The 26,552-nt window shown below is 38.6% G+C and overlaps 2 protein-coding genes across 4 annotated transcripts; both read right to left on the bottom strand.

Annotated features, from left to right (window-relative positions):
• Positions 1–2,763: 2,763 nt before the first annotated feature.
• Positions 2,764–14,022, bottom strand: KLHL41 (kelch like family member 41). Of its 3 annotated transcripts, none has more exons than XM_072874780.1 (7): positions 13,949–14,022; positions 10,530–11,625; positions 7,620–7,777; positions 7,420–7,527; positions 6,323–6,508; positions 4,344–4,490; positions 2,764–3,479 (listed from the first exon to the last, which is right to left on the bottom strand). In XM_072874780.1, exons 1-7 carry the CDS (start codon positions 14,020–14,022, stop codon positions 3,368–3,370), a joined length of 1,881 nt encoding a protein of 626 aa, XP_072730881.1. In that variant the 3' UTR covers positions 2,764–3,367. The 3 variants fall into 3 exon arrangements, with proteins under 3 accessions (XP_072730881.1, XP_072730882.1, XP_072730883.1); XM_072874781.1 differs by lacking the exon at positions 13,949–14,022 and adding an exon at positions 12,190–12,288 and having other exon boundaries at positions 10,530–11,649; XM_072874782.1 differs by lacking the exon at positions 13,949–14,022 and having other exon boundaries at positions 10,530–11,733.
• Positions 12,659–25,784, bottom strand: BBS5 (Bardet-Biedl syndrome 5). Its single transcript, XM_072874783.1, has 12 exons — positions 25,637–25,784; positions 23,867–23,949; positions 22,954–23,019; positions 21,197–21,246; positions 20,357–20,484; positions 19,327–19,462; positions 18,226–18,321; positions 17,647–17,709; positions 16,669–16,803; positions 16,471–16,554; positions 14,645–14,668; positions 12,659–14,529 (listed from the first exon to the last, which is right to left on the bottom strand). The coding sequence occupies exons 1-12, from the start codon at positions 25,696–25,698 to the stop codon at positions 14,428–14,430; spliced, it is 1,029 nt and encodes a 342-aa protein (XP_072730884.1). The 5' UTR covers positions 25,699–25,784; the 3' UTR covers positions 12,659–14,427.
• Between the last annotated feature and the right edge of the window lie 768 nt (positions 25,785–26,552).

Here is a 26,552-nt window from a genome sequence, read left to right as displayed (position 1 = left end):
AGGCTTGCCATGGGGCATCAGGTGTCAAGAGATTTAATCCTCAATTTGTTAGGGATTGCAAAAGGCAGGTCACAATGGGCCATGAAGATGAGATAAGGATGCTTAAAATCTCCCATTATCTGGAAGCTATTCTTTAAGTACATGAGTCTGTGACAGTTTTGCTATAAAATTACATTATTATCTCCTCAATAAATAGCACAGAGGCTTAGCCAGACATAAAACTGTCCAAAGAAAAAGTTGGAAATGCTCGACTGAGAGAGGAGGCAACAGATCTACTGGAAACATGTGACAGAATGAGCAATAGGGATCAAACAGTATCTGTACTGTGAAACCAAGAAACTGAAATGCAGATTTACTAAGAATAGGACTGCTATTACAGCCATTCTGTTTCCATCTCCCAGAACAGAGGTACTGTGGGTGACTCTGTTGGGGGAGGGTGTTGTGCAGTGAGGAACCTCCAGCTGCTTCTCCTACCCTGGGATGTGGTGTGTGCAGAAGAAGTATGGCTTGAGCCTTCCGGAACACCTTCACATACTTAAACGATAGACTAGTTCTAGAGGTCTGGCAGCCACCCAGACCCTTGAAATACCTGTGCTCCAGTTAAATGCAACTTGGAAGAGATACCTGAAAGATTTATACAAGATAAGGAGAAAATAATGCTTTTGTCAGACATAGGCACTTAGTAGCAACTGGATAATTCATGAAATCTATTATTATGGCATTATGCCTTGGACTAGGCCTTGTTAATGGAAATAAAAAAAAATTAGACAAACCATCTAACCTGCCTGTTCTGTAAATAAGACAGTGTACAGAAAAGCAACATTAGGCTGAAAATTGAAACCAAGAATCAAGACCAAGAAAAGTCTTCAGAGAGCGACAACCACCTTGGTTACTGGTGGTGAAAAACATTGCTGGCTTATTTATCATGTTTCAAAACCATCTGCCAGGCTTCCTGTGGTCATGCTTGGCCAGGGTTTGTGTCAGGAGGCACAAGATACTGAGATGTAGAAGGAAAAAGTGGAGTAGCCAGGAGCATGGTCATTGTAGAGCAGTAACTGTAGAGTCGTCATACTTCTGCAAATCAGCCTATTTTCGGAGGCAGCCATGTTGTGACTACAGCTGCCATTACCTCATGATGACTGCTAGCTGTGCCCATTGCTTTCACACACACACTGTGTACATGTTTTCTTGCCTTTTTACTAGAAGCAACAGACATTCTTTTTACCAATTCCTTTGAAACCTGGCAGAGGTAAGCAACTGCATTTCTGAATTGACCATTACGCACCTGCCTGTCACTTTTTTTTTTACTACTCGGTAGTAGAAGAGAATATTTTTATTGACTAAATACAAATCAGGACACTAATGAAAAGCCAGGAAAAACTGACAGAACTGATCTAAGCTGCAAGGTGCTTTCCTCCTGAGGCAGTCCTTACAGTTGTGGGATGACTGAAAAAAGTAGTAGATGGCTGTCTGCTTACGGTATCAAACGGACAAGGGCTCCAAGATGAGCGCTTTAAGGAAATGTCATTGAAGGCACAGCACATAGAGAGACTATATGCACATTCTATTTTGTATACAATGGGGAAGACAGTCATAGGTTAGGATCTCAGAAGGTGGGCTACAAGTCAGAGGGCTCTTGCATGACCCTGCTTCTGTACAGATGGCCTTCAAGTAGCAACCCTGGAGCATAAGAAAGGTGGCAGTGGCTGTAGCTGAAGTGATCAGTCATGGGTGGTCATGTGTTTGAGCTGAACCCTGCTTTTCAGGTATCTGGCAGTGACTCTGTGCCAAGCCAGGTGTCTTCAAGTTATGTATGGATAAAGTTATGAGTATTCACAATGGGAGGAGGATGAAAACTTGCTCTGAGTGGATTCAGATAGGGCATCTAAGAAGAGCAAAATATGAGAGTATTTCAGTAAAATGTGCTGCTTTTGATCCTTTGCAGTCATTCTTTCTAAATTAATTCAGCAAGTGTTAGAGCAGATGGGCTGGTGTAAACCCGTAATTTAGCTGGAGCCAGTGAAAAGATGCTAAGAACAGCTGAAGATTTGGGTACTAAAGGAGAAAACAGAAAAGATGTCCCACAGATTAAGTCCCACTGTACAGTAACATACCGAAATGAGCAATGGTGGCTCTGTCTTTGCCATGCGTTTACCTCTGTCTCCTAGGAGGGCAATGCAAGGGGTCATTTGATAGTTGGAATTGCTATTCAGTCAGGTGTGGTGGGCTTCTTTTCCAGTTTTCCTGCTACATCAGTTGTAATTAGATTTATGACATCCTTTAGATTTATGACACCCTCTTTATTCAATGGAGAAATGCTTTGAAGAGATACTCTATAAAAATGGTGGGCATGCTCTACTTCAAGAAAACTGAATGCTCTGTTTTGGACAAAGGCTGTACTAAGAAATCTGTGTCCTGTCAATATGATGGTGATGATGAGCTGATCACGAAAAGACACACCGTCAAGTGGTACTTTTATAGTTTTAAAAACAAAGTTTAATTGTTAAAATTTTCAACATCAAAATGCATCAACTCTTTATTAGATGGAAAAGTCCTCTCTGCCATAGGTATTTGCTGATGATCAGTTCTAGGACTTTTTCATGAATGCTTGTTAATGGCCTCAGATCTCTGAGAAAAAACTTCCATAAAATATTTGCTTTGGAAATAAATATAAAAGCATAAAAAAGTGGAAAAAGCTTGTTACCTGAGGGCTAAACATAGTAGGTGAAACAGTAGAGCTATTAACCTTGTGAATTTCTCTCTCCTTCCTCACGTCTGGCTACTAGTACAGCTTTCGCTGAGACTGGCATTTCTTAGGCCACAGAGTATTAGGCCACTTTTGTTTTCAATATGCACTTCAATCCCAGGCTAAATTATTTTTAGAAGGCTCTAATGAAAATATTTTCAAGATATGGCTGAAGAATGCAGGATTTACATACATTGCTGAAGGGGGTGAGAATAAAATTAGGTACCTACTAGTTGTATTTAACTTAACAATTAATTCATGAGCATTGTTTGAAGGATAAGCCACCAATATCCTGGATTGTCTGAGTGTAAGGAAGTCTAACTAGTTTTATTGACAATTTCACAGAGTGAAAAATGGAGTTCTCTCTGAAATCTTCATTTATTCTAATCAACATTAATTAGAATTCTGCACGATTTTAAACACTGGCAAAAATTCAGTTGTTGTTGGTTAGCTAGTAAATACCTTAAGACTTGGACAGACAGATGAACTGTTTAACAGTTAACAGTATAACTAGTATGCTGCTACAAAGCTCTGTACAATCTGGGGACACTTGCATGCAACAAAACCTGAAGAGCCTATTGAAACAACTCCCTCACTGTATCACATTTTCCAGCATTTTGTTTACAGTTTTGATAACTTGAAGAGGTTTAAGCGCGTAGCCAGGCAGGAGGCTCCAGTAGCATATCGGATCTCTTTCAGTATGCCAATCCATTCCTTCTTTTCATCATCATACCTGCATTTAACAAAACAAGGCCAGAACATAGCATCTTAAAATTTGAGTTTGATGCTTCATCACGCATACATGAGAAGGAGGATAGTCCACGTGTTGCAAAGGCTTGTAGCAACCACGTGCTGAAGGATGCCATAAAAGGCTGCTTTTGTCCTCTAGAACAGAACAGAAAGATGTTCTTGTGCATGTGAGTTGTCCTTTTCCTGGTCCCTAAAGCTTGTTGCTGGCCTGTGGCATGCTATAATTACTCCTATAAAAGCTTCCTCCTTGTCTTAAGTATCCCTTCTGAATTCCTTCAGATTCTTACATATAAAGGTGTTTTCTGGGAATCCTTCCTATCCTTCTGCCAGTTAAAACTCCTGAATTTACCTTAGCAACTGAAGATGCGATGTTTCATCACTGCTACCATGATATAGAAAAAAAAAATCATCTAGGAGACAGGGATTTCTGATTCTCTTGGAACAATTACTCATTTGACTATTAACACATGAATACGTACAAACCTCTGTGTATAAAGGCTTTTCTGCATAAGAATGTCACGAAACAGAGAATATTTTTACGGTACACTTACAAGGCTAAATCTGCCAAGAGATATGGTAACTTACTCTTTTAAAGAGTAAAAGAATCTGAAGATCATGACTCAGACTGTTCAAATTATTAGTAGGTGGAAGTAGTCATTAGATCCAAGTCTCATGTTTATTTGTTATTTTCTGACAAACACTTCTATCTGTCAACAAGTGCTTTACAACCTGTGCTATGGTTCATTTCCAGAGTTAAACAGAAAACTAATTTTACCCTCCAGTGTCTACAAACCACAATTTTAGATACGGCTTTCCACCAGGAAAGCATGATTAAAATTAAACTTACTTCCATATGTCAGTGACTTCACTGGGTGCAAATTCTTTAGATTCAAGCTGAATCATTGCAAAGCCTCCAATAGCATACAAAGCTCCGCTTAAGGTGACTAAACTGACGGAACTTCTCTCTTGGGGAAATTCAGGCATAATCTCCCACCTAAAGATGAAAAGAAAAACCTAAGTTAAACACGCACATGAGAAATATTCTAAACTGAATGCACTAAAATACAGCTGTGGGTGACATAAATTCAGGTACCAAGGACCACTTGAGCGAATGGTTTAGTAAAACAGAAAAAATTCTGAGATTTATCAGCAGTGAGTTTCAGTGTCTCCATCCCCACAGGGACTTCTTGCAAGTCTTAAGTGATGGAATTACACCGTGATGACATCTCTTCCCAGAGACCACTTCTTACAGGTCACCCGGTCCCATCATCAGTAATATGCTTTATACATGTATTGTTCCCCAGCTACTCTCATTTTTTCCCCTATAGTTTCCAAAATGCATAGTCATTTCAAGTGGCATTGACATAGTAATTTGAGTTAAAAAAAAAAAAAAGGGGCATTTTTCAATAATTTCAAATTTTCAATAATTTCAAATTTTCTGCCAATTCACACCTATGAACATATAAAACAGAGAGACATCCCACTTCTGGATAATGTCAACATCAAAACTAATAGACTAATTTGTCGCTCTCGCTTGTGTGACTTGACTAACAAAACAGAGTAAACCAAGACAAGAACCTGCAGATTTTTCAGACCACAAGCTGCATGTGTTTCTGAACAATGTAAGAGAAGAATGTGCCAAACATTATGGCAACAAAATGACCTTTACTTTCCTTTAATTTCTATAGAAGGTGTAAAGTCCAAAGTTCCCTCACAGAATTACTTCTTGCATAATTCACAATTTGCATTGTTAATTTTATAAGCAAGTCTCTTTGGGATAGCATACATATAAGTTAAAGCTTTTGTTGTGAGGTTGATGCCTCCTGTCAATGCCACCTGTCAGTGAACACAGCACAGCCAAATGTGTTTGTATACAATAGAAGTGCTTATCAATAAAATAAAGGTGTATCCAGGGCCACTTACAAGTTTGAGCTGTCATAATAAAGCTTTACTGATACTGTTTTAAATGAAAGGTTGTAAATAAGATGATAGGAAGGAAAAGTAACAAAAGTAACAAAACTGAAAATTAAGAGTAGAAAGACACAGATACAGAGGGGATAAACTCTGGGAAAATCATGAACATTTGAGGGATGCTGACTACAAAAGATTCTGGCTGTGAGGAAGAACACTGGAAAGTATCTGGACCAAATAAGTGAGCTAATTCCAGGTATGACTTACTCTCTTTTCTCATAACTTTATAACATTTCAGAGCATGCACTTAAAATTGAAAGTCTTCCTGGAGTTTTCATATTAAATAAGTAAGCAGAATTATCTGCCTGTCACTAACTAGCGGCAAATGGTACTTACTGTGACAAGGTAAGTGAACAGCAAGACATCACAAGGCCACGTACCCGAAGGACATTCAGCTAGTCCTGTTCAGGCACCTGATTTCTCTTGCTGGGGTTTCACATTTAGTGCCAGTGCTGTTTCAACTAGATTGTGCGGCCCTTGCCCATCTCTTCCACTTCTCCCGTATTATGCCAGCACACCTGTTTATGTGGCTGTGTGGTCAACTAAATTGGGAAAGCAATCAGACTTACCAAAAAAAAAAAAAGGTTAGAGGGTGGGTTATTTTTGCGACATGAGCTCTTTGATCATGTTTGCAATGTAGCTATGCTAGCATAGAAAATGTGTGGGAGGGCAGGAAAAATGGCCAGAGATACAGGCTCTTTAAGCTGCTGCTGTTGTTGCTGAAGACGTGAATGTAGACCAAGTGTCTCAGTGGGAGTACAGGCGCGTGAACACCTTTGTGACTCTTACCTCAGAGCTCCTAAAAGCCTAGATGATAGAACACTTGCTTAAAAATAGCTTGAATATTGCACTCACTTATTGGTGGTCAGATCAAAAGCTTCAACAGATGCGGTAAGGCCTTCTTCAGTGACACCACCTGCAATGACAATCTTGCCCTTATGGATAGCCGTTCCAAACATCGAGCGAGCCACTTTCATTGGAGCCAGGTCTCTCCAGTCTCCTTTCTTGGGATTGTATACAAACAGTCTGTTAGTGCATTTCCTGGGGAGGAAAAAGAAAACCTGTGATCATTTCTAATGAACTTTTGGCTTGTTCCAAGTGAGACCTAGTTGAGGTGGATGATTGTGAGGGTTTCTGTATAACACCTCTTTCCTCTCCATGAGATCCTTTCTTTTATCTAATCCGGGAATCTTTGCATGTCTGCAAAGCACTAATCACATCCATAGAACTAAATCAAATGTGAAATGCTGCTTACACAGGGTAGCAATTTCACTGTACCTTACAGGAGAAAGACAACGTCCTGTCCCAGCGTATTCTATTCAGATGGGTTTGTGGAAGAATATATGAGAAAGGTTATAAAAGAAAGATTATGCTGCTGTTTTGGCTGATTTGACAAGCTTGTATCTTAAATGTCCCCTATACAAACACTGAAAAATTACCACCACATGCTCAGTGTGAGTGAAAACCTTGATTTTCCTAATGTTATACCCGTTAAGGTATAATGGGCATCACAGGTCAGAAAATTTGAAAAACTGGCACAGTAATTCCATGGCACCTAAGTATTTCTATCTGGAAGGAAATAATACTTTCAGTGAGGGTCCTCATAGCTATATATTAGTAGTGCCTGCAATGTAAGTAAAATTTGCCTTGGAAATAAGTATGGTCATTAAAATAACTAGTTGGGATTACAATTTATATGCAATGTAAGTAAGATTTGCCTTGGAAATAAGTATGGTAATTAAAATAACTAGTTGGGATTATAATTTATATGCAATTTTACCTTATCATGAAAAAGATATCCTATATACCATAAGGTGTTCCCCTCTGCCAAATTGTTAGCAATCTTAATCCAGAGATGTAAAAAAGGGAAACCCTGATTTCTGAGAGTGAGGACATATAAAGGACCAACCAAATAATGTTATAAATTGTCATGAAAAGACTTAGAGACTCACTTATCATCAGTTTTTCCGCCAAGACAATATATCAATCCATTGTTTGAGACAGTAGCATGGCCATATACTTTGATGGGTAGTTTTTTGATCTCCCCCCATTTCATTGCCCTGGAACAAGAAGAATATCACTGTTAGGCCCTTTCAACTAACAATGGACTATTTACATGTCCTCAGTGGACATAATTAAATTTTACACATACACAGGATCATAGCACAATACTGAATCTAGAGACTCCTCAGTGCGAAGGTCCTTGCCTGCAATTACATAGATCTTGTTGTCTGACTCTCCCAGCCCAAAGAGACACCTGGCTGACGGCAGTGGAGGAAGGGCAACCCACTCAGCGGCAATGCTATCCAGCTGAAAGAGCATCAGAACAGGAAGTGTTAGGAAAGGCAAATAGTAAAAATCCACACAACGAACATTGTTCCACAAAATTAATCTAATTGCACTCAGTGTCTCTTAACAGCTCATCTGCTTGCCTGAACAACCTACCCTTCCCTCAGTGCAGCTAACGAATGATGACTTCTACCCACCCATGCTTCATGGTGCTAAGACCTAGCAGAGTCAACGCCACACAGCTCTCTCTGCATCTGCTCACCTTCACTCATCCTCACAGAGTTTCTTTGCCCCTTTATTAAGCTCTTCTTCCTTGTTTAAAGGTCCCTCACTCTCCCGGTTCCCTATCACATGTTGGAAAGAACAAGTTGTTCTTCCTGCCTGAAGGGAGCAGACACTCCTGCCATCTCACATTTAGCCAGTTGTGCTCATCGCTACAGTGAGAGATGCCAGACATCCTCACACTGTTCCTCTTAATGATCAGGAAATATTACATGGCAAATGGCACAGATGTTTCTTCTGCAATCCCTAGAGCAAAACAGGTGGTGCTTCATCACAAATACCCTCAAAAGCTCCTGAGATCTCTGAAGGCACAATGAATAAAGACTTCACTCCTTAGCAAAAAAGGCAGGCAGTGCAGCTCCATTGGCAATAATATTAATGTCATCCCTACTGAAGTACTCCCATGGCTGTCTCAATTCACATCCAGTATGCTGAAAACACCTAAGAAGAAGCAGCAGGAGGACAGAAGAAAAAACAAACAAAACAAAAAAGTATTTTCCTAGAACTGTGGTGCTTCATTTTTGTTTTGATCTGAGAACTTACAATTGAACCTGAATGCTCTCTAACATTCAAAAAGAGTATTTTCTCTCTTTGATTGCATATAGATTTGCTTCACAATGTACCAGAAGGGAAGGTAAAATGTGAGTTTGCACAAGTGTAAAGGCATTTGTTAGAAAGCAAGAGAAAGTTCAAAGTAATCAGATCTGGGCTTAGCTCAGTAACATCCTTTTTCCAGAAGTATGTTCCACAGTCAAGGTCTCCATGCTAAAATGCATCTCCCAAATTTGACAGACCACCCCTATTGGACAGGAAGTTTTATTGCAACAGTGAAATTTAGTTCATGGACATGGATTGCCCCAGTAGCTGGATCGGGGTGGTGTAATGAGGAGAAGATGTACCCATCACAGATCACAGCGTGCTTAGTGAATCAGTCTTGAAGATGACATATCTGCTGATGATAGGGCATAAACTAGTCATGCATTTTTGAGCCAGTGGCAGCCTTGTTTTCTCCTGGGTTGCTAGCTACCAAATGAAATGGTAACAGGTGCTTCACTGGTGGAGAAAGGGAGATCAGTAAGTGAAAATCGGTTTGGCACCACATTAACATTTTAGAGGGAACAACAGCCACACGGGTAACGCAGACAAGTATTTTAACTATAGGCAGTAGCAGCAGCAAGCAAACTTAAAGATGACAAGTGAGAGAGCAGGATTTCGGGAAATGGATGTAGACCTATGAAGTAGGATTCTGAAAACCTCATCAATTTTTAATATAAATCTTGAGGTTAAGTTTTTCAGAGGCCCCTTTCTAGTAGCCTGAGACTTAGACTATTCAGTTCTGGATTATATACATTATGACATCAACACAGTACTTCCATTAGAAGAATATTTCTGTAACAAGTTTTGCACTTCAGTGATTAGTGTTTTACACCTACCTAAGGAAATGAAACAGACTTAATCCCTCTCTAGCAAACTAAGTCTTCCCTCTCATAAATATAACAAATGCCTGAAACCAACTCTTTGTGTGTGAAATCACAGTGAGCCATACTCCTATAAACACTGAATATTTGCATTTTTTAATATCTGAAGGCTTTAAAATTCTATCACTGCTTATCACTCTGCTTTATTTCATACTGAAACAGGACCTACTTTCACTCTTTCAGGCCAATGTGCTTAAAGACAGGACACAGCCAGCAGCATATTGCATAATTCACCATGAGATAGTTTAAATATCTCCCAAAGCATGTAGCCAGGTAGCTAAAAACACACCAGAACTGTCTATGCTGTTAGCATGCCAAATTGTATTTTTGCTCATTTTTCTGAAATATGTTGTGGAAGTTACAGTTTCTATTAATTGGCCTTATATTTATACAGATTTACAAAGGTAATAAAATTACCCTCTCGGTTGAAACATGGTATTTAGTGTACTCACACTGACAGTTTGCCAAGAAAACAACCTTCTACCTCTAAATTACGCATTTTAGAATGCCCTCAGGTTTTCAAATGTAGATGTGACAAAAGGACTTCTGGAATTTTAGTGACAAAAGTGGCATTTAAGATATGCATAGTCCTGCTGTAGTAAAAACACTTCAGATGTGAAAAAAGAAAGACATCTCATTACATCTAAAGCAGCTAAGCACTCAGCTTTCATGGAAGTTAACAGAAATTGACAAAAGGTATTTTACAAAAATATTATTAAATTTAGGCATCTGTACCATGAAAAATCTGGGCCTCAAACAATGAAAGCCGGTGCCTAGATATAATATACTAATCCTTTTAATCTTTTCTGAGATCTCACCAGGAGCTTGATCTTGAAAGAGAAGATGCAAGTCCCCTGGTTTCATTTATCTCTCCAAGACAGGAATAGCTCTCTATAGCTACTTCTCTCCATTGACCGTAGAGAGACTAGACAACTCACTTGCATAGACTCAGAATACTTTTCAGTAACTCTTATAAGCACCTATTACCGCATCAACAATTATAAAGCTTATACCTGGAAGAAGTACGACTGGAAAGGCTGATCCTTGTTCTCCTCTTCCACATACAGTCCCCCAACAATGTAGACCTGATTTTGTTTGGTGACTATACTGGAATGATTTCTGGGAATCTGTTCTGCCAGGGCTGCTAGGTAGCATTCGTTTTCAAGAGGATCATAAGCTACTGCAGCAGTGTCATTAACTAGAAGAATTAGGTCTTTGACAAACATGCCGTGCCTGGGAAGGTCATTTAGGTAGCCAGGCAATAAATCTTCGTCTCCTACATCGCCATTCACCTCCCCTTTGGTTGACTTTTCTGTACTTTTGCTAGAGTCAGGCAGTTTTCCAGCAAAAGCATCCTTAATAATCTTCACTTTTTTCTGAAGCTCTGAGTTGCTTTTAATTATATCATCCTTCTCAACATGTTCTTTGAAATATTTTTCTGGCATAAGACGAAAACGTATGCAGTCAAAAATTTCCCCCAGGCTCTTTACTCTGTTCTCCTTGTCTGTTCGCACCCATCTCATTACTGCTTCAAATACCAGCTCTTCCTTCTCTACGTTTAAGCTGTCAGGTGAAATAACTGAGATAAGTTCATGCGGGGCAAGCTGCATGAAGTCCTCTTCTTTGCAGATCTGCACAAAATGATCTGAAACAAAATCACGGGCAGAAAATGCAAGTCTTGGGCAATCAAGCAGAACACCCAATCGAAGGATAGCCAGACAGTTACCAACAGCAAGCCTCTTCTGAAGATAGGAGACACACACAGTGAATACAGAAGGGATCTGAAAGCGACTGGCCAAAGCAAAAATATCTTGCACGTTAGAATCATTAAGATCAATACTTGCTGAATAAAGGTATTTGACAATCATATCCAGGATGTTGGGGTCAACATTCTCCAAAACTACCTCCTTCTTTTTCTCTTCATTTTGCTCGGATAAGAAATACTCACGAAAATAAGGGCTACATGCTGACAGAATCAATCTGTGGCAAGGCAGGCTTCTGTCACCAGCTTTTAGAGAGCAATCTATAAACTTTTTCTCTTCAAGGAGTTCCTTGAGGCCATCCTGAAGAAGGGTGGATTGGTAAAGTCTGAGCTCTTCAGTGAGTTCTCTTTGGGAATCCATTTCGCAAATACTTGGGAAAGGGGAGGGAGCAGAAAGCTTTAGCTGTTGTCTGCCCAAAGGTCTGTCTGTAAAAAAGGCAGACCAATGTGCTTTGCCCTGCCTGAAGCCTCTGCAACTTAATCTTGCTAGCTAAATATAGGTACGTACTCTTACAGGTCGGAATTTAGGATGGATGGTTTGGAAAAAAGAGTTGCTCTCGCAGCTGTCAAAGACTGAAAGAAGCAACTGTTGCTTTTAGTCACTACAGTCAGGTTTTGCCATCATTCTCCACGTTGAATCAATGAGATTACGTGCAATGTAAGAAATTATTTGACATGAGTAAGGACAGCAGAATCTGACCCTCAGCGAGACAGCTATGAGCCAAATTGTAAATATACATGTTACCAAATATTCTGAAATAGAAATATTTATTAATAAAGTTGTCAGCTGCGACTACTGTTCACTTTTTCAGAGTTGCTTAATACATCTCATTGCTGCAGTCATAAAGATATTAAAAAACTCCAGAACTTTGCATCAATTATCTATGCTCTAAGATTATTTCTTTACATACCCATATCACATCCACGATTTCTTCAGATATTAAGACTTTTAAATTCATTTTGAGCTTCTTCTTAATATCCATTTGGTTCTATTTATTTGTAAACAAAACCCTACTGTTTAGACATAAAATATACATTATTCAGTTAAAGTTCTGCTTTTAAAAATAATTTAAAATGAAGTCTCCACCCCCCCAATAAACAGCATTCTTCATTTCAGACAATCTGTAGACATTATCAATCCTTTTAAATTCGACTGTACTAGAAATGGTGTTAACTGCTGTTAAACTAAACCGAAAACAGTACATAGGAAAGGTAGAACAGAGAGTGAAAAACATGTAATCCACCATATTGACTTTATTTAATGGATGTGTAATTTTAAAAACCTAAAACAAATCTGAATTTAAACTAAAAAAGCCCCAAATCAGACAAGTAGTTTGAAAAGTGAATGTGAATTTAGAAAAATTATGCATATGTTAAAGGTTTCACAATTTAGACTGGGTACGTCTACGTTTTTATCAAAGGTGGTAATAGAGATCCAAACCAAATTTGAAATTTTAAGTTGTTTAATGTACCTTGATTTTACGCATTTTTATGGACTGTATTTTACGCATATAGAGAATGCTTTTTACCCATATGGTAAAATGTTCTTTGAACGTAACGGAAACTAGATCAAAACACAACTATTTGAATACAAGATCTACAATGAGGTATAACATTATCAAAGTTTATTGAAATAATGATTGCTTTTCAATATAGGTAGTATTTCATTAAAATATATACCTTGAAAGATTTTCTACAACCGACAATTATATTCACACCACAGTTACTTTACTATAACAGTCAGCTGCTAAAACAACAGCTGAGAGGAGAGCTCATTTGACTTTTTCCACTTATAGAAAATAGCGCAGAGGTCTTATCTCACTAGAAAACGTAACAGCTGCATCTTCCTTTAAACAATAAATGACTCATTTCTCTCTAACACATAACATCATAAAGGTCTAATGACTCAGACACAGAAGCTATTTGTGTGTGCATTTTTTTCTAGATCATTCCTTATAAAAAGTGCTCTAGTAAAAAGAAAAAAAAAAAAAAAAGAAAAAAAACATATGAGGATATCTGGATTACAGTTATGTACCTGGAATGATATGTGCTGAACATTTAACAAAATTATGAGACATGAAAACTAGTATTTGGAACAGTATTGCTTTTTGTCATAGTTATCAGTAACACAGCACTGCTGCAATGACACAGCCAACACGGCTAGCTAAAACATGTTCTGCATATGATGATATTTCTGTGTTGCACAACATTAAACAAGTTATGAAAATGTGATTTAGATATAATCATTATAAGAAAGTACATCACTGCGTATAAATACATGAATACTTTAAATTGAGCATCAAACTATATACCACACACTGCCCTATCGCAAATGGTGATCTCCATGTATGTAGGAAGAGGAGGCTTCGTTTTCCGACATACTTCCAGGTAAAATGGCAGGCGGTGGCTGGTCCTGGCAGCCAATCACAGGGCAGTATGTAAACACATGGGTCATGAAGTTGCAAAAAAAGCAGCGCCTACCTGCCATAAAATAGTAGCTGAAACACCATGGCAGACCCTGTGTTGTTAGGGGAGGGGGCTTCCTGCTCTGACAACCTTCTGGGGGAAGGAGAATGGGGTAGCTGATCCTGCCAGTCACACACCTGAAAACACCTGGGGTACGACTGTGTCAACACCCGCAGTGAGCCAATCGCAAAGCAGTACGAAAACGTGGGATATGACATTTTACATAACGGCGGCTGAAATACAATGCCAGGCGCCATGTAGCGTGGAGGGCCTCCCATTTCCTCACGGCCTGACAGACAGCGAGGAGGGACTCCTCGGGCCCGTACACCATGTGACCAGAAGCGGGGCGGGACTTCTGCAACACGTGACTGCCTGCAGGGGGCAGGGCTTCCACCAGCGGCTGGAGCCCCGCCCCTTCTCCTATTAGATACCGGTTGCCCTCCCCCTACTCACAGAAACGATGTAGTAAATACAAAGCTTTTACACGTACGAGGGTGTTGAATAATCTTTCCTTTAGGACATATCCTGAGGGCATATTATCTAATATGTGCCTGATCTTTAGCTTTGGCGTGTTCTTTCTCTACTACTCTTGGTATTTCTAAATTATCTTCTACAGATCTCCCAAGCCCCGTAAGAACGGGGAGTCCTTCCTTGCTTAGGAAACAAACGCGTGCCAATCTCAGTTAGGTCATTACTTCCCAGAGTCCCTGGAGCGTGAATCCGTCCTTTAGCTTCTCTATTGCAAGTCCTAGTTCTTCTGAAAAAACAGGCTCCCGGTCATGTTGCTTTTTTGAATGCACAAGATAGGAGAGAAAATAAAATAAAGCAGAAGGTACTTTTTAATTTTATTATCCCATTTTAACAACTTGAATTTGATAGTATGAAAAAAGATGTTCTTACCTTGTTTTCATCAGCAAAGTAAGCCTGCAAAAGAAAGAAAAAAAGAACTCACAACCTTGAAAAACAAAAAAAATCTAAAAAGAAATCTGCTAATAATTCCTTGGGGTCGAAACTATTTGGTAAATTCTCTTCACCAAACCAGTCTGTATGGTTTTTATTTTTGTTTTGTAAACAAGATCAGTTTTTTCTGTGCTGAAATAAAAAAGGGGTCTAACGGGAGTTGGTGATTATGTTATTTTTCATTAAATACCAATCTTTGAATTTTCCATCATAATAAACAAAGATTTTTAATGGTAAAGTTTTCATATTACATTTGTTACACTGACAAATACTTTATAGGAAATAAAATGTTAATACGAAGGCAAACTGACAGCATCCTAGCATTTGCTGTCTCACGGGCAGCAGCATTTATTATTCAATTTAAAAAACTAACTTAAAATGTGTAAGTAATATCAAAATTCAGTTAACATACTCAATCTAAGAAATTAACACAGAGGAACTGAACAAGTGACCAAATTTTTCTACTCTCAGACAGAGATCTGGGAAAGAGACACAATCTTTCCCATTCTGTGTGTGTGGAAATTAAGGCTCAAACTCTTCAGGAAATCAGATCTCTGAAAACATCCACAGCTCTGGAAGTCTCTGGACCAGCAGGCTCTAGATCTTCATATTTACCAAAAAGAGCCTGATCGTGCTTCAGCTGCCCCTATGGACTGGCAAGGGGCAGCAAAGAAAGTGTTTTCCTGCTCAGGTGGATCTCAAGCTATCAAGACTCTACAGAACAGCACTGCAGTCATCAAGTGCCATGGAATATTGGTGTGGAGCCACTCCTTGGGTCCTGGATGATCTATGTCTCCTATAGCAACCACCTTCTAATCATTTGCAGCTTCCAGTTTTTGTTTTAGAATATGCAAAGCACAGTTATTTAATCCAGGTGACAAAGGCACCAATAGAGCAAACAGAATCTACCTTTAAGGAAAAGGTAGGTCTTCAACTATGTTGAAGAATGACTAAAAATGTGCAAAAATGAAAACAAAAAAAGGCAAGAAGTGAGGAAAAAGGAGGGAGAAGAAGAGGTAAGAGCTTATCTGCATCAGTAAATTATAGCAAAAGAAAGAAGGTGGAAATAAGATTGGTGCTAGCACTGCTAATTTACCAAATTTCAGAGATTAATTAAGAAAACATGCCAATTGTCAATGTGTCAAGGCTAGCCCTTGAAAACCTGTGCAGTCAATCATGCAGTCAGGTGTTACTGGGTTGCACAGTAAATTTGGAAATTCCTGGAAAGAAGGTCATCAAGCAACCTAATCCATTTAAACGTAATTTTTCCTGAAATACTGGGAGACAGATACTAATACAGTTTTCTACACTGGTATTATCAGGAGTGGCTCAAAATTATTGCTACCTTTCTAAAAATCTTTCAAGTTTGAATCTTAGATGAATGTTAAGTGTACAGATATCACCATCTATTAATCTGCTCCAAGAGAAGGAAGACTTGTTTTAATATAATGTGTTTTATTATATTATACTGCTGGTTTTCAAGCTATTCCTGATCCTAATGTGTTGAGAAACTACATAAGACTATTACTTTAAATATCTACTACTATTTATTTTGAATAATAGTTTGTTCTTAAGTTAAAAATCCATACACAGGATAAATTCCTGTAGTAATCAGGATTTTGAATAAAAGGCGTGTAGGTGTGTTTTAAATATAGAAAGTTCAGTTCTAGCTTATCTTTAATAGGGGATTACAGCTGTACATTGCTTACATTTGAATAACCAAACAAGAATTATTTTATTGTTTAGTTTTCTGTGGAGCAGCTTACCACAAAAGCATCTGTATGTTCATCAGATTCTATTTCCACATCATCTTGAACCTGCTCCACTGTTAGGTCTTCAAGAGGTTGAGGCTGCAGATGAAAATACTGAAGTAAGTAAACCCATGTATCTAATATGTTTAATATATTTTTATTACTGCTGTTAACACAATAGTGTATCTAATTTAAAATAAATGAGTGGAGTACCTTTTCTTCCATTTCATAATCCACTCCAAATATAGGGTTAGCTGAATAAACTCTGTGAAGTGAATTAATTTCTTTCACTGCCTCCTGTAGTTTCTCCACAGGGTCTACTTTAAAACCAAGTACATATCCTCCACTCTTATATAACAGAGAAAAAAGAAGACAAATATTTATTAGTGTTGCTTATTATTTAAACAACTTTTTCCCCTTGATAGGGATTTGCAGTTTAATGATAACACATTTCAGTTTGCTGATAAAATGTTATGCGTATTTTGGTATTATCTTGTTTTCATTCTGCCACTTAAACCATGGGTGAAATAAACCCAATGACAATGTTTCTCTATGAGGTAAATAAGCTTTTAACTGTTAGCCCATTATATAAATGGGGAACAAGCTTCTTACACAGAAAAACAAAAGCAAACAAGGGTGGGAGAAATTCAGAAGTGATACCAATGATTCATTGCTAGCTACTCAGAAAATTTTTAGTCTTTTAGATCTTGATGTTATTAAAGAAGCTTTCAGATACACTAAATAAAGTTAGTTGAACTTTAAAAAAAAAATCACCATTAAAAGCATTTTTTATTAAGGTCAAATTGAAGAAAAAGAATTTTGTCTCTTACAGCAAAACAGATACACAAGTGAAAAAAATTAAAAATAGTGTTCTTAATTAAGTATACAAGTAATTAGATCCTGAAGATACTCTGTCAGAAGACACTGTTTTTAACAGTTATTTTACTTTAACTAGTCATGCTGGCCTATTGTTGCTTCGCTTAGAGAAACCGTAACTCAGGGTATCCATAGTGACCTTAAGATACAGACATTTTAAGCAGTGCAAAGAGGACTTTTTTAAAGTTGTATTCAAAACGTCACACACAAGGAACACTTTAAGTACCTTAGAGGTAGCCCTGTAACATTTCAGAATTAGAGAACTATTGTACATAAAAATGTAAACAATGAAAAAAGGCTATTAAAGCTTCTTACCTGCTGAGAACTCTCTATCACAAGTGCCAAGCCAAACTTTGAGTCTCTTATTTTTATTGAACGCTAATGGTAAAGAAGTAAAAACTGTTTGTTAAAAATTTTGGAATTGCTTGATAAAAATCTGCTTTAACTTTTTTTCTTCCCCCCCCTAATTACAGTTAGTGGTTCTGGAAGCTTGGCTACCAGCATTCCCTCCCATTTACCATTACAAATCTGAACCCCTGAACCTCAGGGAAAAGTGTTTTTATCAGAAGTGGTAACAGTGGTAACAGTTCATTTCTGAATATCAGGTTCACAGATCATTAATCCCAGTGTATGCAGGTGGCATGAAGCATCACAGTAAATAGTTTGAAAATTGGAAATACAAGCCATTTTTAACATCTGTACCTGCCCGTGAAAGCCCCCAGTTAATCTGGACAGGAAAAAAAAAAAAATCTACCCTGTGGTTGATGCTGGTAAGACTAAATTCCTCCCTGACTGTGGGATATGAAATACTAATTTAGGTGAGCTGGGAGTTTTAACTGAAGACTTGAACTTAATGCCATTTCATTTTGAAAATGGTTGTTTTAAGATACTTACAATTTGCAGATATGGTATGCTGACATTAAAGCTGTCATTCATATTTGCATGCCAAACTATTCTCACGTTAGTAATAAAAAACGTTCCCAAATTTCCCTGTTAAAGAAAAGGTATGTTAGAACTGCTTTGAAGTATAGAGCCTTTTTTCCAAATATGATGATTACTGCTATCCATTTAAACACAACCAAGATATAGCTTCATATTTAATTCCATAAAAGCCTGACCCTTTCCCACCAAAACCAGTTGAAATGCTTCTATTGATTGCAAGGAAGCAAGATCCAATCTTTAAAGGATACAGCACCCAAGTAGTGAAAATAGCTGGGAGTACTTATTACTGCAGCAAAACAGGATCAAATCACAGCACAGCAGACCGCATGGGAGTACATGAAGCATCTGAGAGTGTTCTTAACTGTACAGATCTAGAATTGGCATATGGCGTAAGTATAATGGCATGTGGGTTAAACTTAGGCAATTGTGGAGATGTGTGCCAAGGGAATGTAGAGGAAAGAACTTTTTAGCTTGTCAGGATGGATCCTATTTCCATTCTGGACTAAAATTGCACACACAGAAATAACAGCTCCCATTTTGTTTCATGGCTCTGGGAAATACTTGCTACTAATGCCCTGTAAAATAATAGAAATGTTTTCTATTTTTTCCTTAAAGTCTTTATTTTCCCATGTTTTAAGACATAGATTCCTATTCCAACATTTTCAATTTCCAGTAATCAAAAGACACTGTAGTCTTACACTGTAGTCAAAAGCTGCAAGTAAACATACAAATATTCAGCAGAGCACTCTGGAAACAACATGATTGTCTTTCAGGATGATACAGAGCTTTAGACTCATAAATATATCTTTTTAACAGGAACTGTCTATCTAGTTCCTTGCATATTAGCTGAGTCATGTAGACTTCAGGTTGCCAAAAAGAGACTTTGTTGTACTGAGCAGCAAATATATGGCATCAGCTTCTCCGCATGCATCAGCTGATGAACTGAATTAAGGGTAATTCCTTTGAGGTTACGAAACTATAGTACAATTGCTAGGTGAAAGCCAAAACATTTTAACTTTGCTGTAGTCAATGTAGTCTCATTTTTCACTATACCTGGTCACTTGATAAGTTCCAAACTCCATTGATTTTATCATATATTTGTTCTTGTGGTAACAATCTCAGTTGCTTGTTTTGAATCAATGCACTTCTCAGCTTCAGATCACGATACATTTTAGAAGTTTCATAAGCTCTGCAAAAAATAAAAAATACATGTTACCATTTCAGTGTCTTCTATTATCTTTACTGTTTGTTTTAGCACCAATATGAAATGTTATATATTTTCAACTCTTCTTATCACCACGTTGCACAAAAATGAGAGCACTATTAAAACTTCATCAACGTAAACCATTATATTTCAGCTTTCCTTAATGAAGTTATCTTTAAACTTAAAAGGGCTTTTTTGACATCTGTTTTGATCTCCTGTATTGTTCATGTGCATACTATTTCTTTTTTTTCCTTAAGATAGTAATCTCCCAGCCTCTATTGCAAGGCGTAAGTCTTCTGGGCCCCATTGTTATACACAGTATGACATCAAGAATCCTCTATTTTTCAGTGCCGGTTAAGTCACAAACATCCAAGATACGTACGTCAGTATTCCATAGCTCTTAAATAGAAACCTATGGTAATATATTATGCACACATTCATTCAGATGACTTATCTTTAGGTGGGAAACATCCACTCTTTTGTAGTCAATTAGAGTCTGACCAGGATTTAACTCTTCATTTCCATGACATGGTCCAAAATTATGGGAAATTATTATAGTCAGAAATTATAGATAGAAAATGCTCACTGAAATTAGCTCTTTTGTACTTTTATTTGTTCAGATAGTTTATACACACAAGGTGTATAAACTGTGATCAATGACTGGTATTAATACACATTAATTTTCATTATGCACAGTGATTTACTAGAATTTGTGATCATTCTCTCCCTTCCTTCCAGAGATTGTGTTCTCCTCTTTTGGGAAAGTTTTCTGAATGTTAAATATGGGCAGTTATATACTCGGTCCATCAGCAGTAGTGATCCCACATATTGGATTCACTGAATTTTGTAAATGAACAAACACGAATTTAAGTATGCTACCTGTGTACAGCAATAACTGAAGTGAAGAGTCTGGGACTCCCGGGGACGACATTGGTAAATATGAACTCAAACCGTGTATTGTTACATTTAGTCAATATATACAGAGCTTCTGTCTGCCCTCGTAATTTCTGTAAGGGAAAAGTGAAATTTAACATTTTGACAATACAGTAGCTTGACTGTACAGGCAATAAATAATCTTGACGTATTTTCTAAATTCTTGTTCTAAATAGTATATCTGAAGGTGTAATCCTTATTCTACCACTGATCTAATGCTGTCTTCAACTGAAGTCAGTTTTTTTGGATAAACTAGCAGTTTCATCAATAGTAGAACTAATGAAGCCTGCCTGCTATACATTTGCAATATCATGACTGAAACAGTATTTTTGGCTTTGTTACCATGTGGCTGCACGGGGAACCTACATAATCTCCCTGCTAGTTCTTTGCTGCAAGCCAAACAAATGGCTTCATAGTTGCATGTAATTCAGGCTATGTATTTGAGAGCTTTCTTGCACAAAATTGGCGCCTCTCTAGACCTTTGTTAAATTTAGACACAACAAACCAAGATGTGCTTGACTTACCTTGAGGGGAGAAGAATCACCAGACAGCGTACTTACATGAGTTTTACTGCCTTAGGAAACTGACTAAAAACATACTCCTACAGAAATGTAAAACTCTCTCAACTTTTAAAACTAAACTTCCAATACTGTAATTACATAATTACAGTATTCTATTACTGTTCTTACAAGTAAACTTTCAGATTATTGTTGATATAGTGCAGTAAGTATAAACAATGAATTACAGTTTCTTTTGTTATTTTAATAAGTATTTTTTGAAACTTACTGAGTTGGCACTTCTTGTAGTTATATTTATAATGCAGTTGTAACCAACAGCTAAAAGTTAGGGGAGAAAAAAAAAAGAACAGTTTTGAGAACAAGAAAAAATAATAGTCAAAATTACAAAGTACAATATTGAATTTTGTAGCACAGCTTTGGATGCTATTTGTGAGAATTACACATTGTGGTTAATGGTCTGGGCCCTCATCATAAAATCAAAGACTAATTTAAGCTGGAAAGGACCTTGGGAATCAGAATTTCCTTTGTTTCAGCATTTGACTGTTGCCTCAAGAAGGTCTGTTTCACGATGATGTTGCCTGTAAATTTTACCCTTATAAATAAAACTTTCTACATCAATATAATACTTTGTAGAAGAAGAGCTAAGAAGATGAAAAAGAAAAAAAGCAGCAAAATGGAAAGTATAAGTGGAGAAGAAACAAAAAGAAGAGGAGGAAAAACAGTTAAAAATTTCTCTTTGCGTCCTCTACAGTAGTGCTCTGATACAAAATAAAAACAGAAACAATCCCAGCCGTTCTTCCTAAAACAAACAGATGCACAAATGGTGCTGGGCTAAATCTGAATGTCAATGACAATCCTGCTACTGATACCAATAGTAGCACAGCCAGGTTCCAAAAAAAAAAAAAAAAAATCAAATGAGAACTAGAATTTGCTTTGGGAAGATTCTGCTTCTCCAAAAGCTCAAATGTGGCAGCAGTTATGTAGATAAGAATATTCAGTCTCTATGGAATTAATACTTATGAAAATACCAGAATAAGACTATTTCCTAGGTTGCTTATGAGAAATTTTCTAAAACTAAAAGAAACAGCAATGGTCAAAAATGGCATCCAATAAAATATATTTTTTTGTCCATATAGTCCCTTAATGTAAGAAATAATGCATTATCTTGAAAGCTGGAGAGTATTTTAAACTCTAAAAGCCATAGGTTAGACTTCCTTGAGCTTCTTTAGGACTGAACTACTCCATAAGTTTCTTTGTGATCTCCTCTAAAAAGGTCTATTCTAAAACTTAAACACACAAGCAAACAATTTTTTTTTAATTTTATAAAGACACATAAATGTAGCAGTGTATGTGTGCGCACTTGTATGTGTGTGCATGTACGAGACAGCAAATGCAGAACAGTAAGCAGGCAGAGGGCATAAGTTTATATCCATTATGAACAGAATACAGATTTTCAATATGGACTGGCTGTTGGGAACTAAGCACCGGAAATAATTTGGGTACAAAGTAAGTGCATCCTGCCCTTGTTACAGCAAATTAAATCAAATATGAGTAGACCTGCTAGCTACTCATACAGTTAAAATTAGAAGCTTATTCAAAGCTTACAAGAGTAAATTTGGAAAGGCAGGTACTTGTGGGGAATAAAAACTGTAGGACAATACAGAATGTGAATAAACAGGTGGCAACAAGAGGTACAAGTAAAGCAAGGTGTGAATAAACTCAAACTTTTGTTTCTTTCTAGAAAAATGAATGAATCCCACATAGGCCAAATGAAAAGTATGTCTGAAGTACTCTTCAACTTCTAGTCTGAGAAACTAACATTGAGTATTAATATTTTGCTATGAATTATTATAACAGTTCCTATATTACAAATAGATTCATTAGTAACAGTGTATTTCAGACTTTACAGAGCAACAGAACTATACTTACTATTCTGTACTGTAATCAATACTATTGTGAAAGAATAGCATGCCACCACAAAGGAAGCACAAAATTTGCAGTTGTTTAACAGGAGATGATACTTACAGAGATTGACTCTGGGCAATGACAATGAGCGCCAAATAATCCGCAAATTTGTCACAAGCAGTCTACCTGGAAATAAAGAGTGTAGATATTTTTAATTTGAATAACTTCCATTAAATTAAATGTTCCATTCTGTGGTACATATGTACCTCTATTTTTGAAACACCAGAATATTCCTTCCCCTTGATAGGAAAAAGAAGAAAAGCACAGGATACCCGAGCAGAAAAATCACTAAACACTTTTTTTTTTTTTGAATGCTAGGAGAGAAAATCCAGCAAGGAACAAATGAAACAACCTCTAATATATACCAGCATTCCTCAAAACCAAACCAAAACCAGTTACTGATTTCACATCCACCTGCCTATGGTAAAAATGTGGAGACCCAATCAGTGCAGAACTGCTCTGGGGAGGAGAAGAGGAAGGTAGTGAGTTAACTATCGCAGCTGTCTTCATTAATAACCTCACCCCTTTATGTCACATGCAAATTTCTTCAATTCTGTACCCTGTACAGCAGCGCATCCAACCCCAGGAAGGGTCATCTCAGCGTGCTGGCGGTTTCATGCCCTTGCACGCTACATATATATTCCTTACTGATTCATTTTAAACCAGGTTAGGAAAAACTAAGCATTAAACAGGATTACAGCAAAAGATCACCACAACGTTTATAAATGGATTATTCTTACAAGGCTTTCAATTCTAAACAAATTCTGAGACAAGATTATCACCTTCCTACAACTTTGAACAAAGAGATCCTATTTGAACATACTCCAAGGGGAGACAGATCTGTGAAATAGGCAGGATATATTTTCTGCAACAGACCATTGATACTGAGTTCAATGGAAACCAGACAGGGCTTTTGTGAACCTACACAGGTTAAATATCAGAAAGCTTACAATCTCCCTGAGTATGCAGTTACCTCTGTCTCCATTGTTTCCTTTGGTATCTTCAACAGACTCTAAGCAGTCTATAAGGACCTCTCCAGGTCTCATTTTCATTTGTCTAAAAGAAAAAAAAAGAAGAAAAAAATTACCTAATTAAAAATAGATTAGATTTATCCTCCAAAAGAAGGCCATTTCTATTTCCCCACTTTGCTTTCCTTTCTCCTTTTTTTGCTTAGTACATCATAAAATGAAAAATCCACATGTGCATACACACACAAATCAACATCATGTACCTGAAATTGTTATCATTACACCTGGCATATGAAAAATATTAATACTTTAATTATTGAATTATAACAGTAAATAAGTAATTATGTAGCAAGTGTGACCAAGCAAACTATACCCCAAAATAGGGAGGAAAGTGTGTGAAAATGGGAGGGAAAACCAAAAAAGTTTCATTCACATAATTTTTAATGGATGAAGTTTGTTGCCTTTTGCTGTACTTTTAGGTCATAAGGAGTGAAGGAGTGGAGCTAGGCTCAGGAAAGAATAGATGCCAGCAAAAGAAATATCAGATGTATACCGACATGTGAAATGCTCCGCTAAATTCGCTAAATTTTCCACAAAGGTGGTTTCTTTTTTTTTTTTGGTATTTTGCTTGATTTAACTGGTCTAACCACTTAATTACCTAACAGCAGATGTAGTGCGAAATTTTGCTGTATTTTAATTGTATGTGTAAAGCAGCCAAAACTCTTGGCCAAAATTATTGGCATGACAGAAACAAAATGCATTATCGGGAGGGGAATTCCATGAGATACTACTGGAGACCAGGATCGAGACACTAGATATGGACTGAACAATACATCACTAGAACAGCACAAAAGATATTAGACAGGAGATAGCAAGAATAGTAACATTAGCATTAAAGAAAATATGGAAGCAGGCTCTGTCTACATGACAATTCGACAAGAAAATACGACAGAACTACTTAACCATCCAAGATGTAATTTCATGTTTCTAAAATTACTTGCAGGCAGTATGCCTGAGGGACAGGGGATGTTCTCAGTAGGGTCAACTGAGTAGGAGGGAGATGAAGCACGATAGTACACTTTCAGCCTCTACCCCCAAAATCATCACCAACCAGCTGCTAATTTGTAACTCCATATTGCAAAAGCTACGCAGGGTTTTGCGACAGAAACCAGAACAAAGGTTTTATGTCTCAGATAAGGCTGACAGCTCATCAGAGGTCAAGGCCCACAGGAGTGAGGAAGCACTGCCTCCACGAGGATGGACGTGACAGCCCTTCAGCTCTGGCCCCTCAGAGGCTGCACAGCCACTGCCCTTTTCCCTGAGCTCAGGACGCCAACACCACGGCAGGGACACCGAGTCCTTGTTAGCAGTGACTGGTACGGTCCCCTAAGACACACACCTTGAGTTTGTTTTTACTTCTCAGCGCCAGGTAACGCTACAGGCGGCTGGGAAAAGAACACCCTTCCCTCAGTCCTCCAGTATGCAACTTTTTTTTTTCTTTCCTTTTCTGTTATAGATTGGAAACGGTGACTAGATTCCACCTACCAAAAACCCCCGGCCAGCCCGCCTGAGTCTCAGCGGCCACACAACCCTTTTCCCGCCCTGCCAGGAAAACACGCTCCCCCCGCACCGCCACACTGGGAAGGCCCCAGCATGCGCCGCGCCACTAATGGCGGCCGCGCTCAGCCAACTGGGAGGCAGCGCTGCGCCTACTGACAAGGCCGGACTGGTCCGAAAGCCCTGCTGTAAGGGGAGGGCAGGGCAACGACACTCACTGCGGGGAGATGTCGAAGCGGACATCTCTGTCCTCCCACAGCACGTCCAGCACCGCGCTCATGGCTGCCGGCCGCGGCGCGCCGCTCCGGCGAGTCCGCGCGCCGCCGTGGCAACGCGGGTGGTGTCTCGCGCTCCCGCAGCGATCGCGATTGGCTGCGGCGCTGCACGTGGAGGGGCCGCCCGCTCTCCCGCCTGCCCTAGCCCCGCCCCCGGGGCGGCCGCGGGTGGCAGCGCGCTGTGTGGGCGCAGGGGCTGGGCTCGCCCGCGCTTTCCCCGCTCTGGCCGTCGTGTCTTGCGGGTGGCGCGGTTGTACAGCCTCGGCCACGCCAACGGCCTGGCGTTTGTGAACGTTTTGTGAAGGAGAGCGGAGTGCTCCGAGTCGTTGGAACATGTGGTAGTTGCAGCTTTTCCTCGCGTCTTAGTTTTCTCTGGTACAAGGTAACATCTGTGTTGCCGTGGACGATCGTTAAACCAAACCCCTGTACAGTCGGTAAACCTAAAACCTGTGAAACCCTCGCTTACTCGGTAAATTACAGTTTTAAGTCCTGTGGTTTTTGTTGTGTTGTTTAAACTAGATGGGATGTATCGTATTTTTGATCTGGAATAACTTGAAAATTGTATCTAGCCGAATCTTAATTGCAGTATCCTACCACTTTCAAATTAAAAAATACTCTAAATAAGTTCGAATCACAGGAAGAAACTTGTCCTTCGACAGTTCTTTCCCTGGAGCTGGTCCCTGAATTGGTGAGGAGCCCGATGCGACCTACCTGGCAGGCGACACAAACTCGATGAACTAACAGATGTGGTCGGCACTGCCCGCGCCTCCTCCCCTCCCTCCGCGCCTCCTCCCCTCCCTCCGCGCCTCCTCCCCTCCCTCCGCGCCTCCTCCCCTCCCTCCGCGCCTCCTCCCGCGCT

The sequence above is a fragment of the Ciconia boyciana genome, chromosome 10 (genome assembly GCF_034638445.1).
Source record: "Ciconia boyciana chromosome 10, ASM3463844v1, whole genome shotgun sequence".
Lineage (NCBI taxonomy): Eukaryota > Metazoa > Chordata > Aves > Ciconiiformes > Ciconiidae > Ciconia > Ciconia boyciana.
Note: the sequence above shows the minus strand (reverse complement) of the source record. Positions and strands in the feature narration are given on the sequence as shown.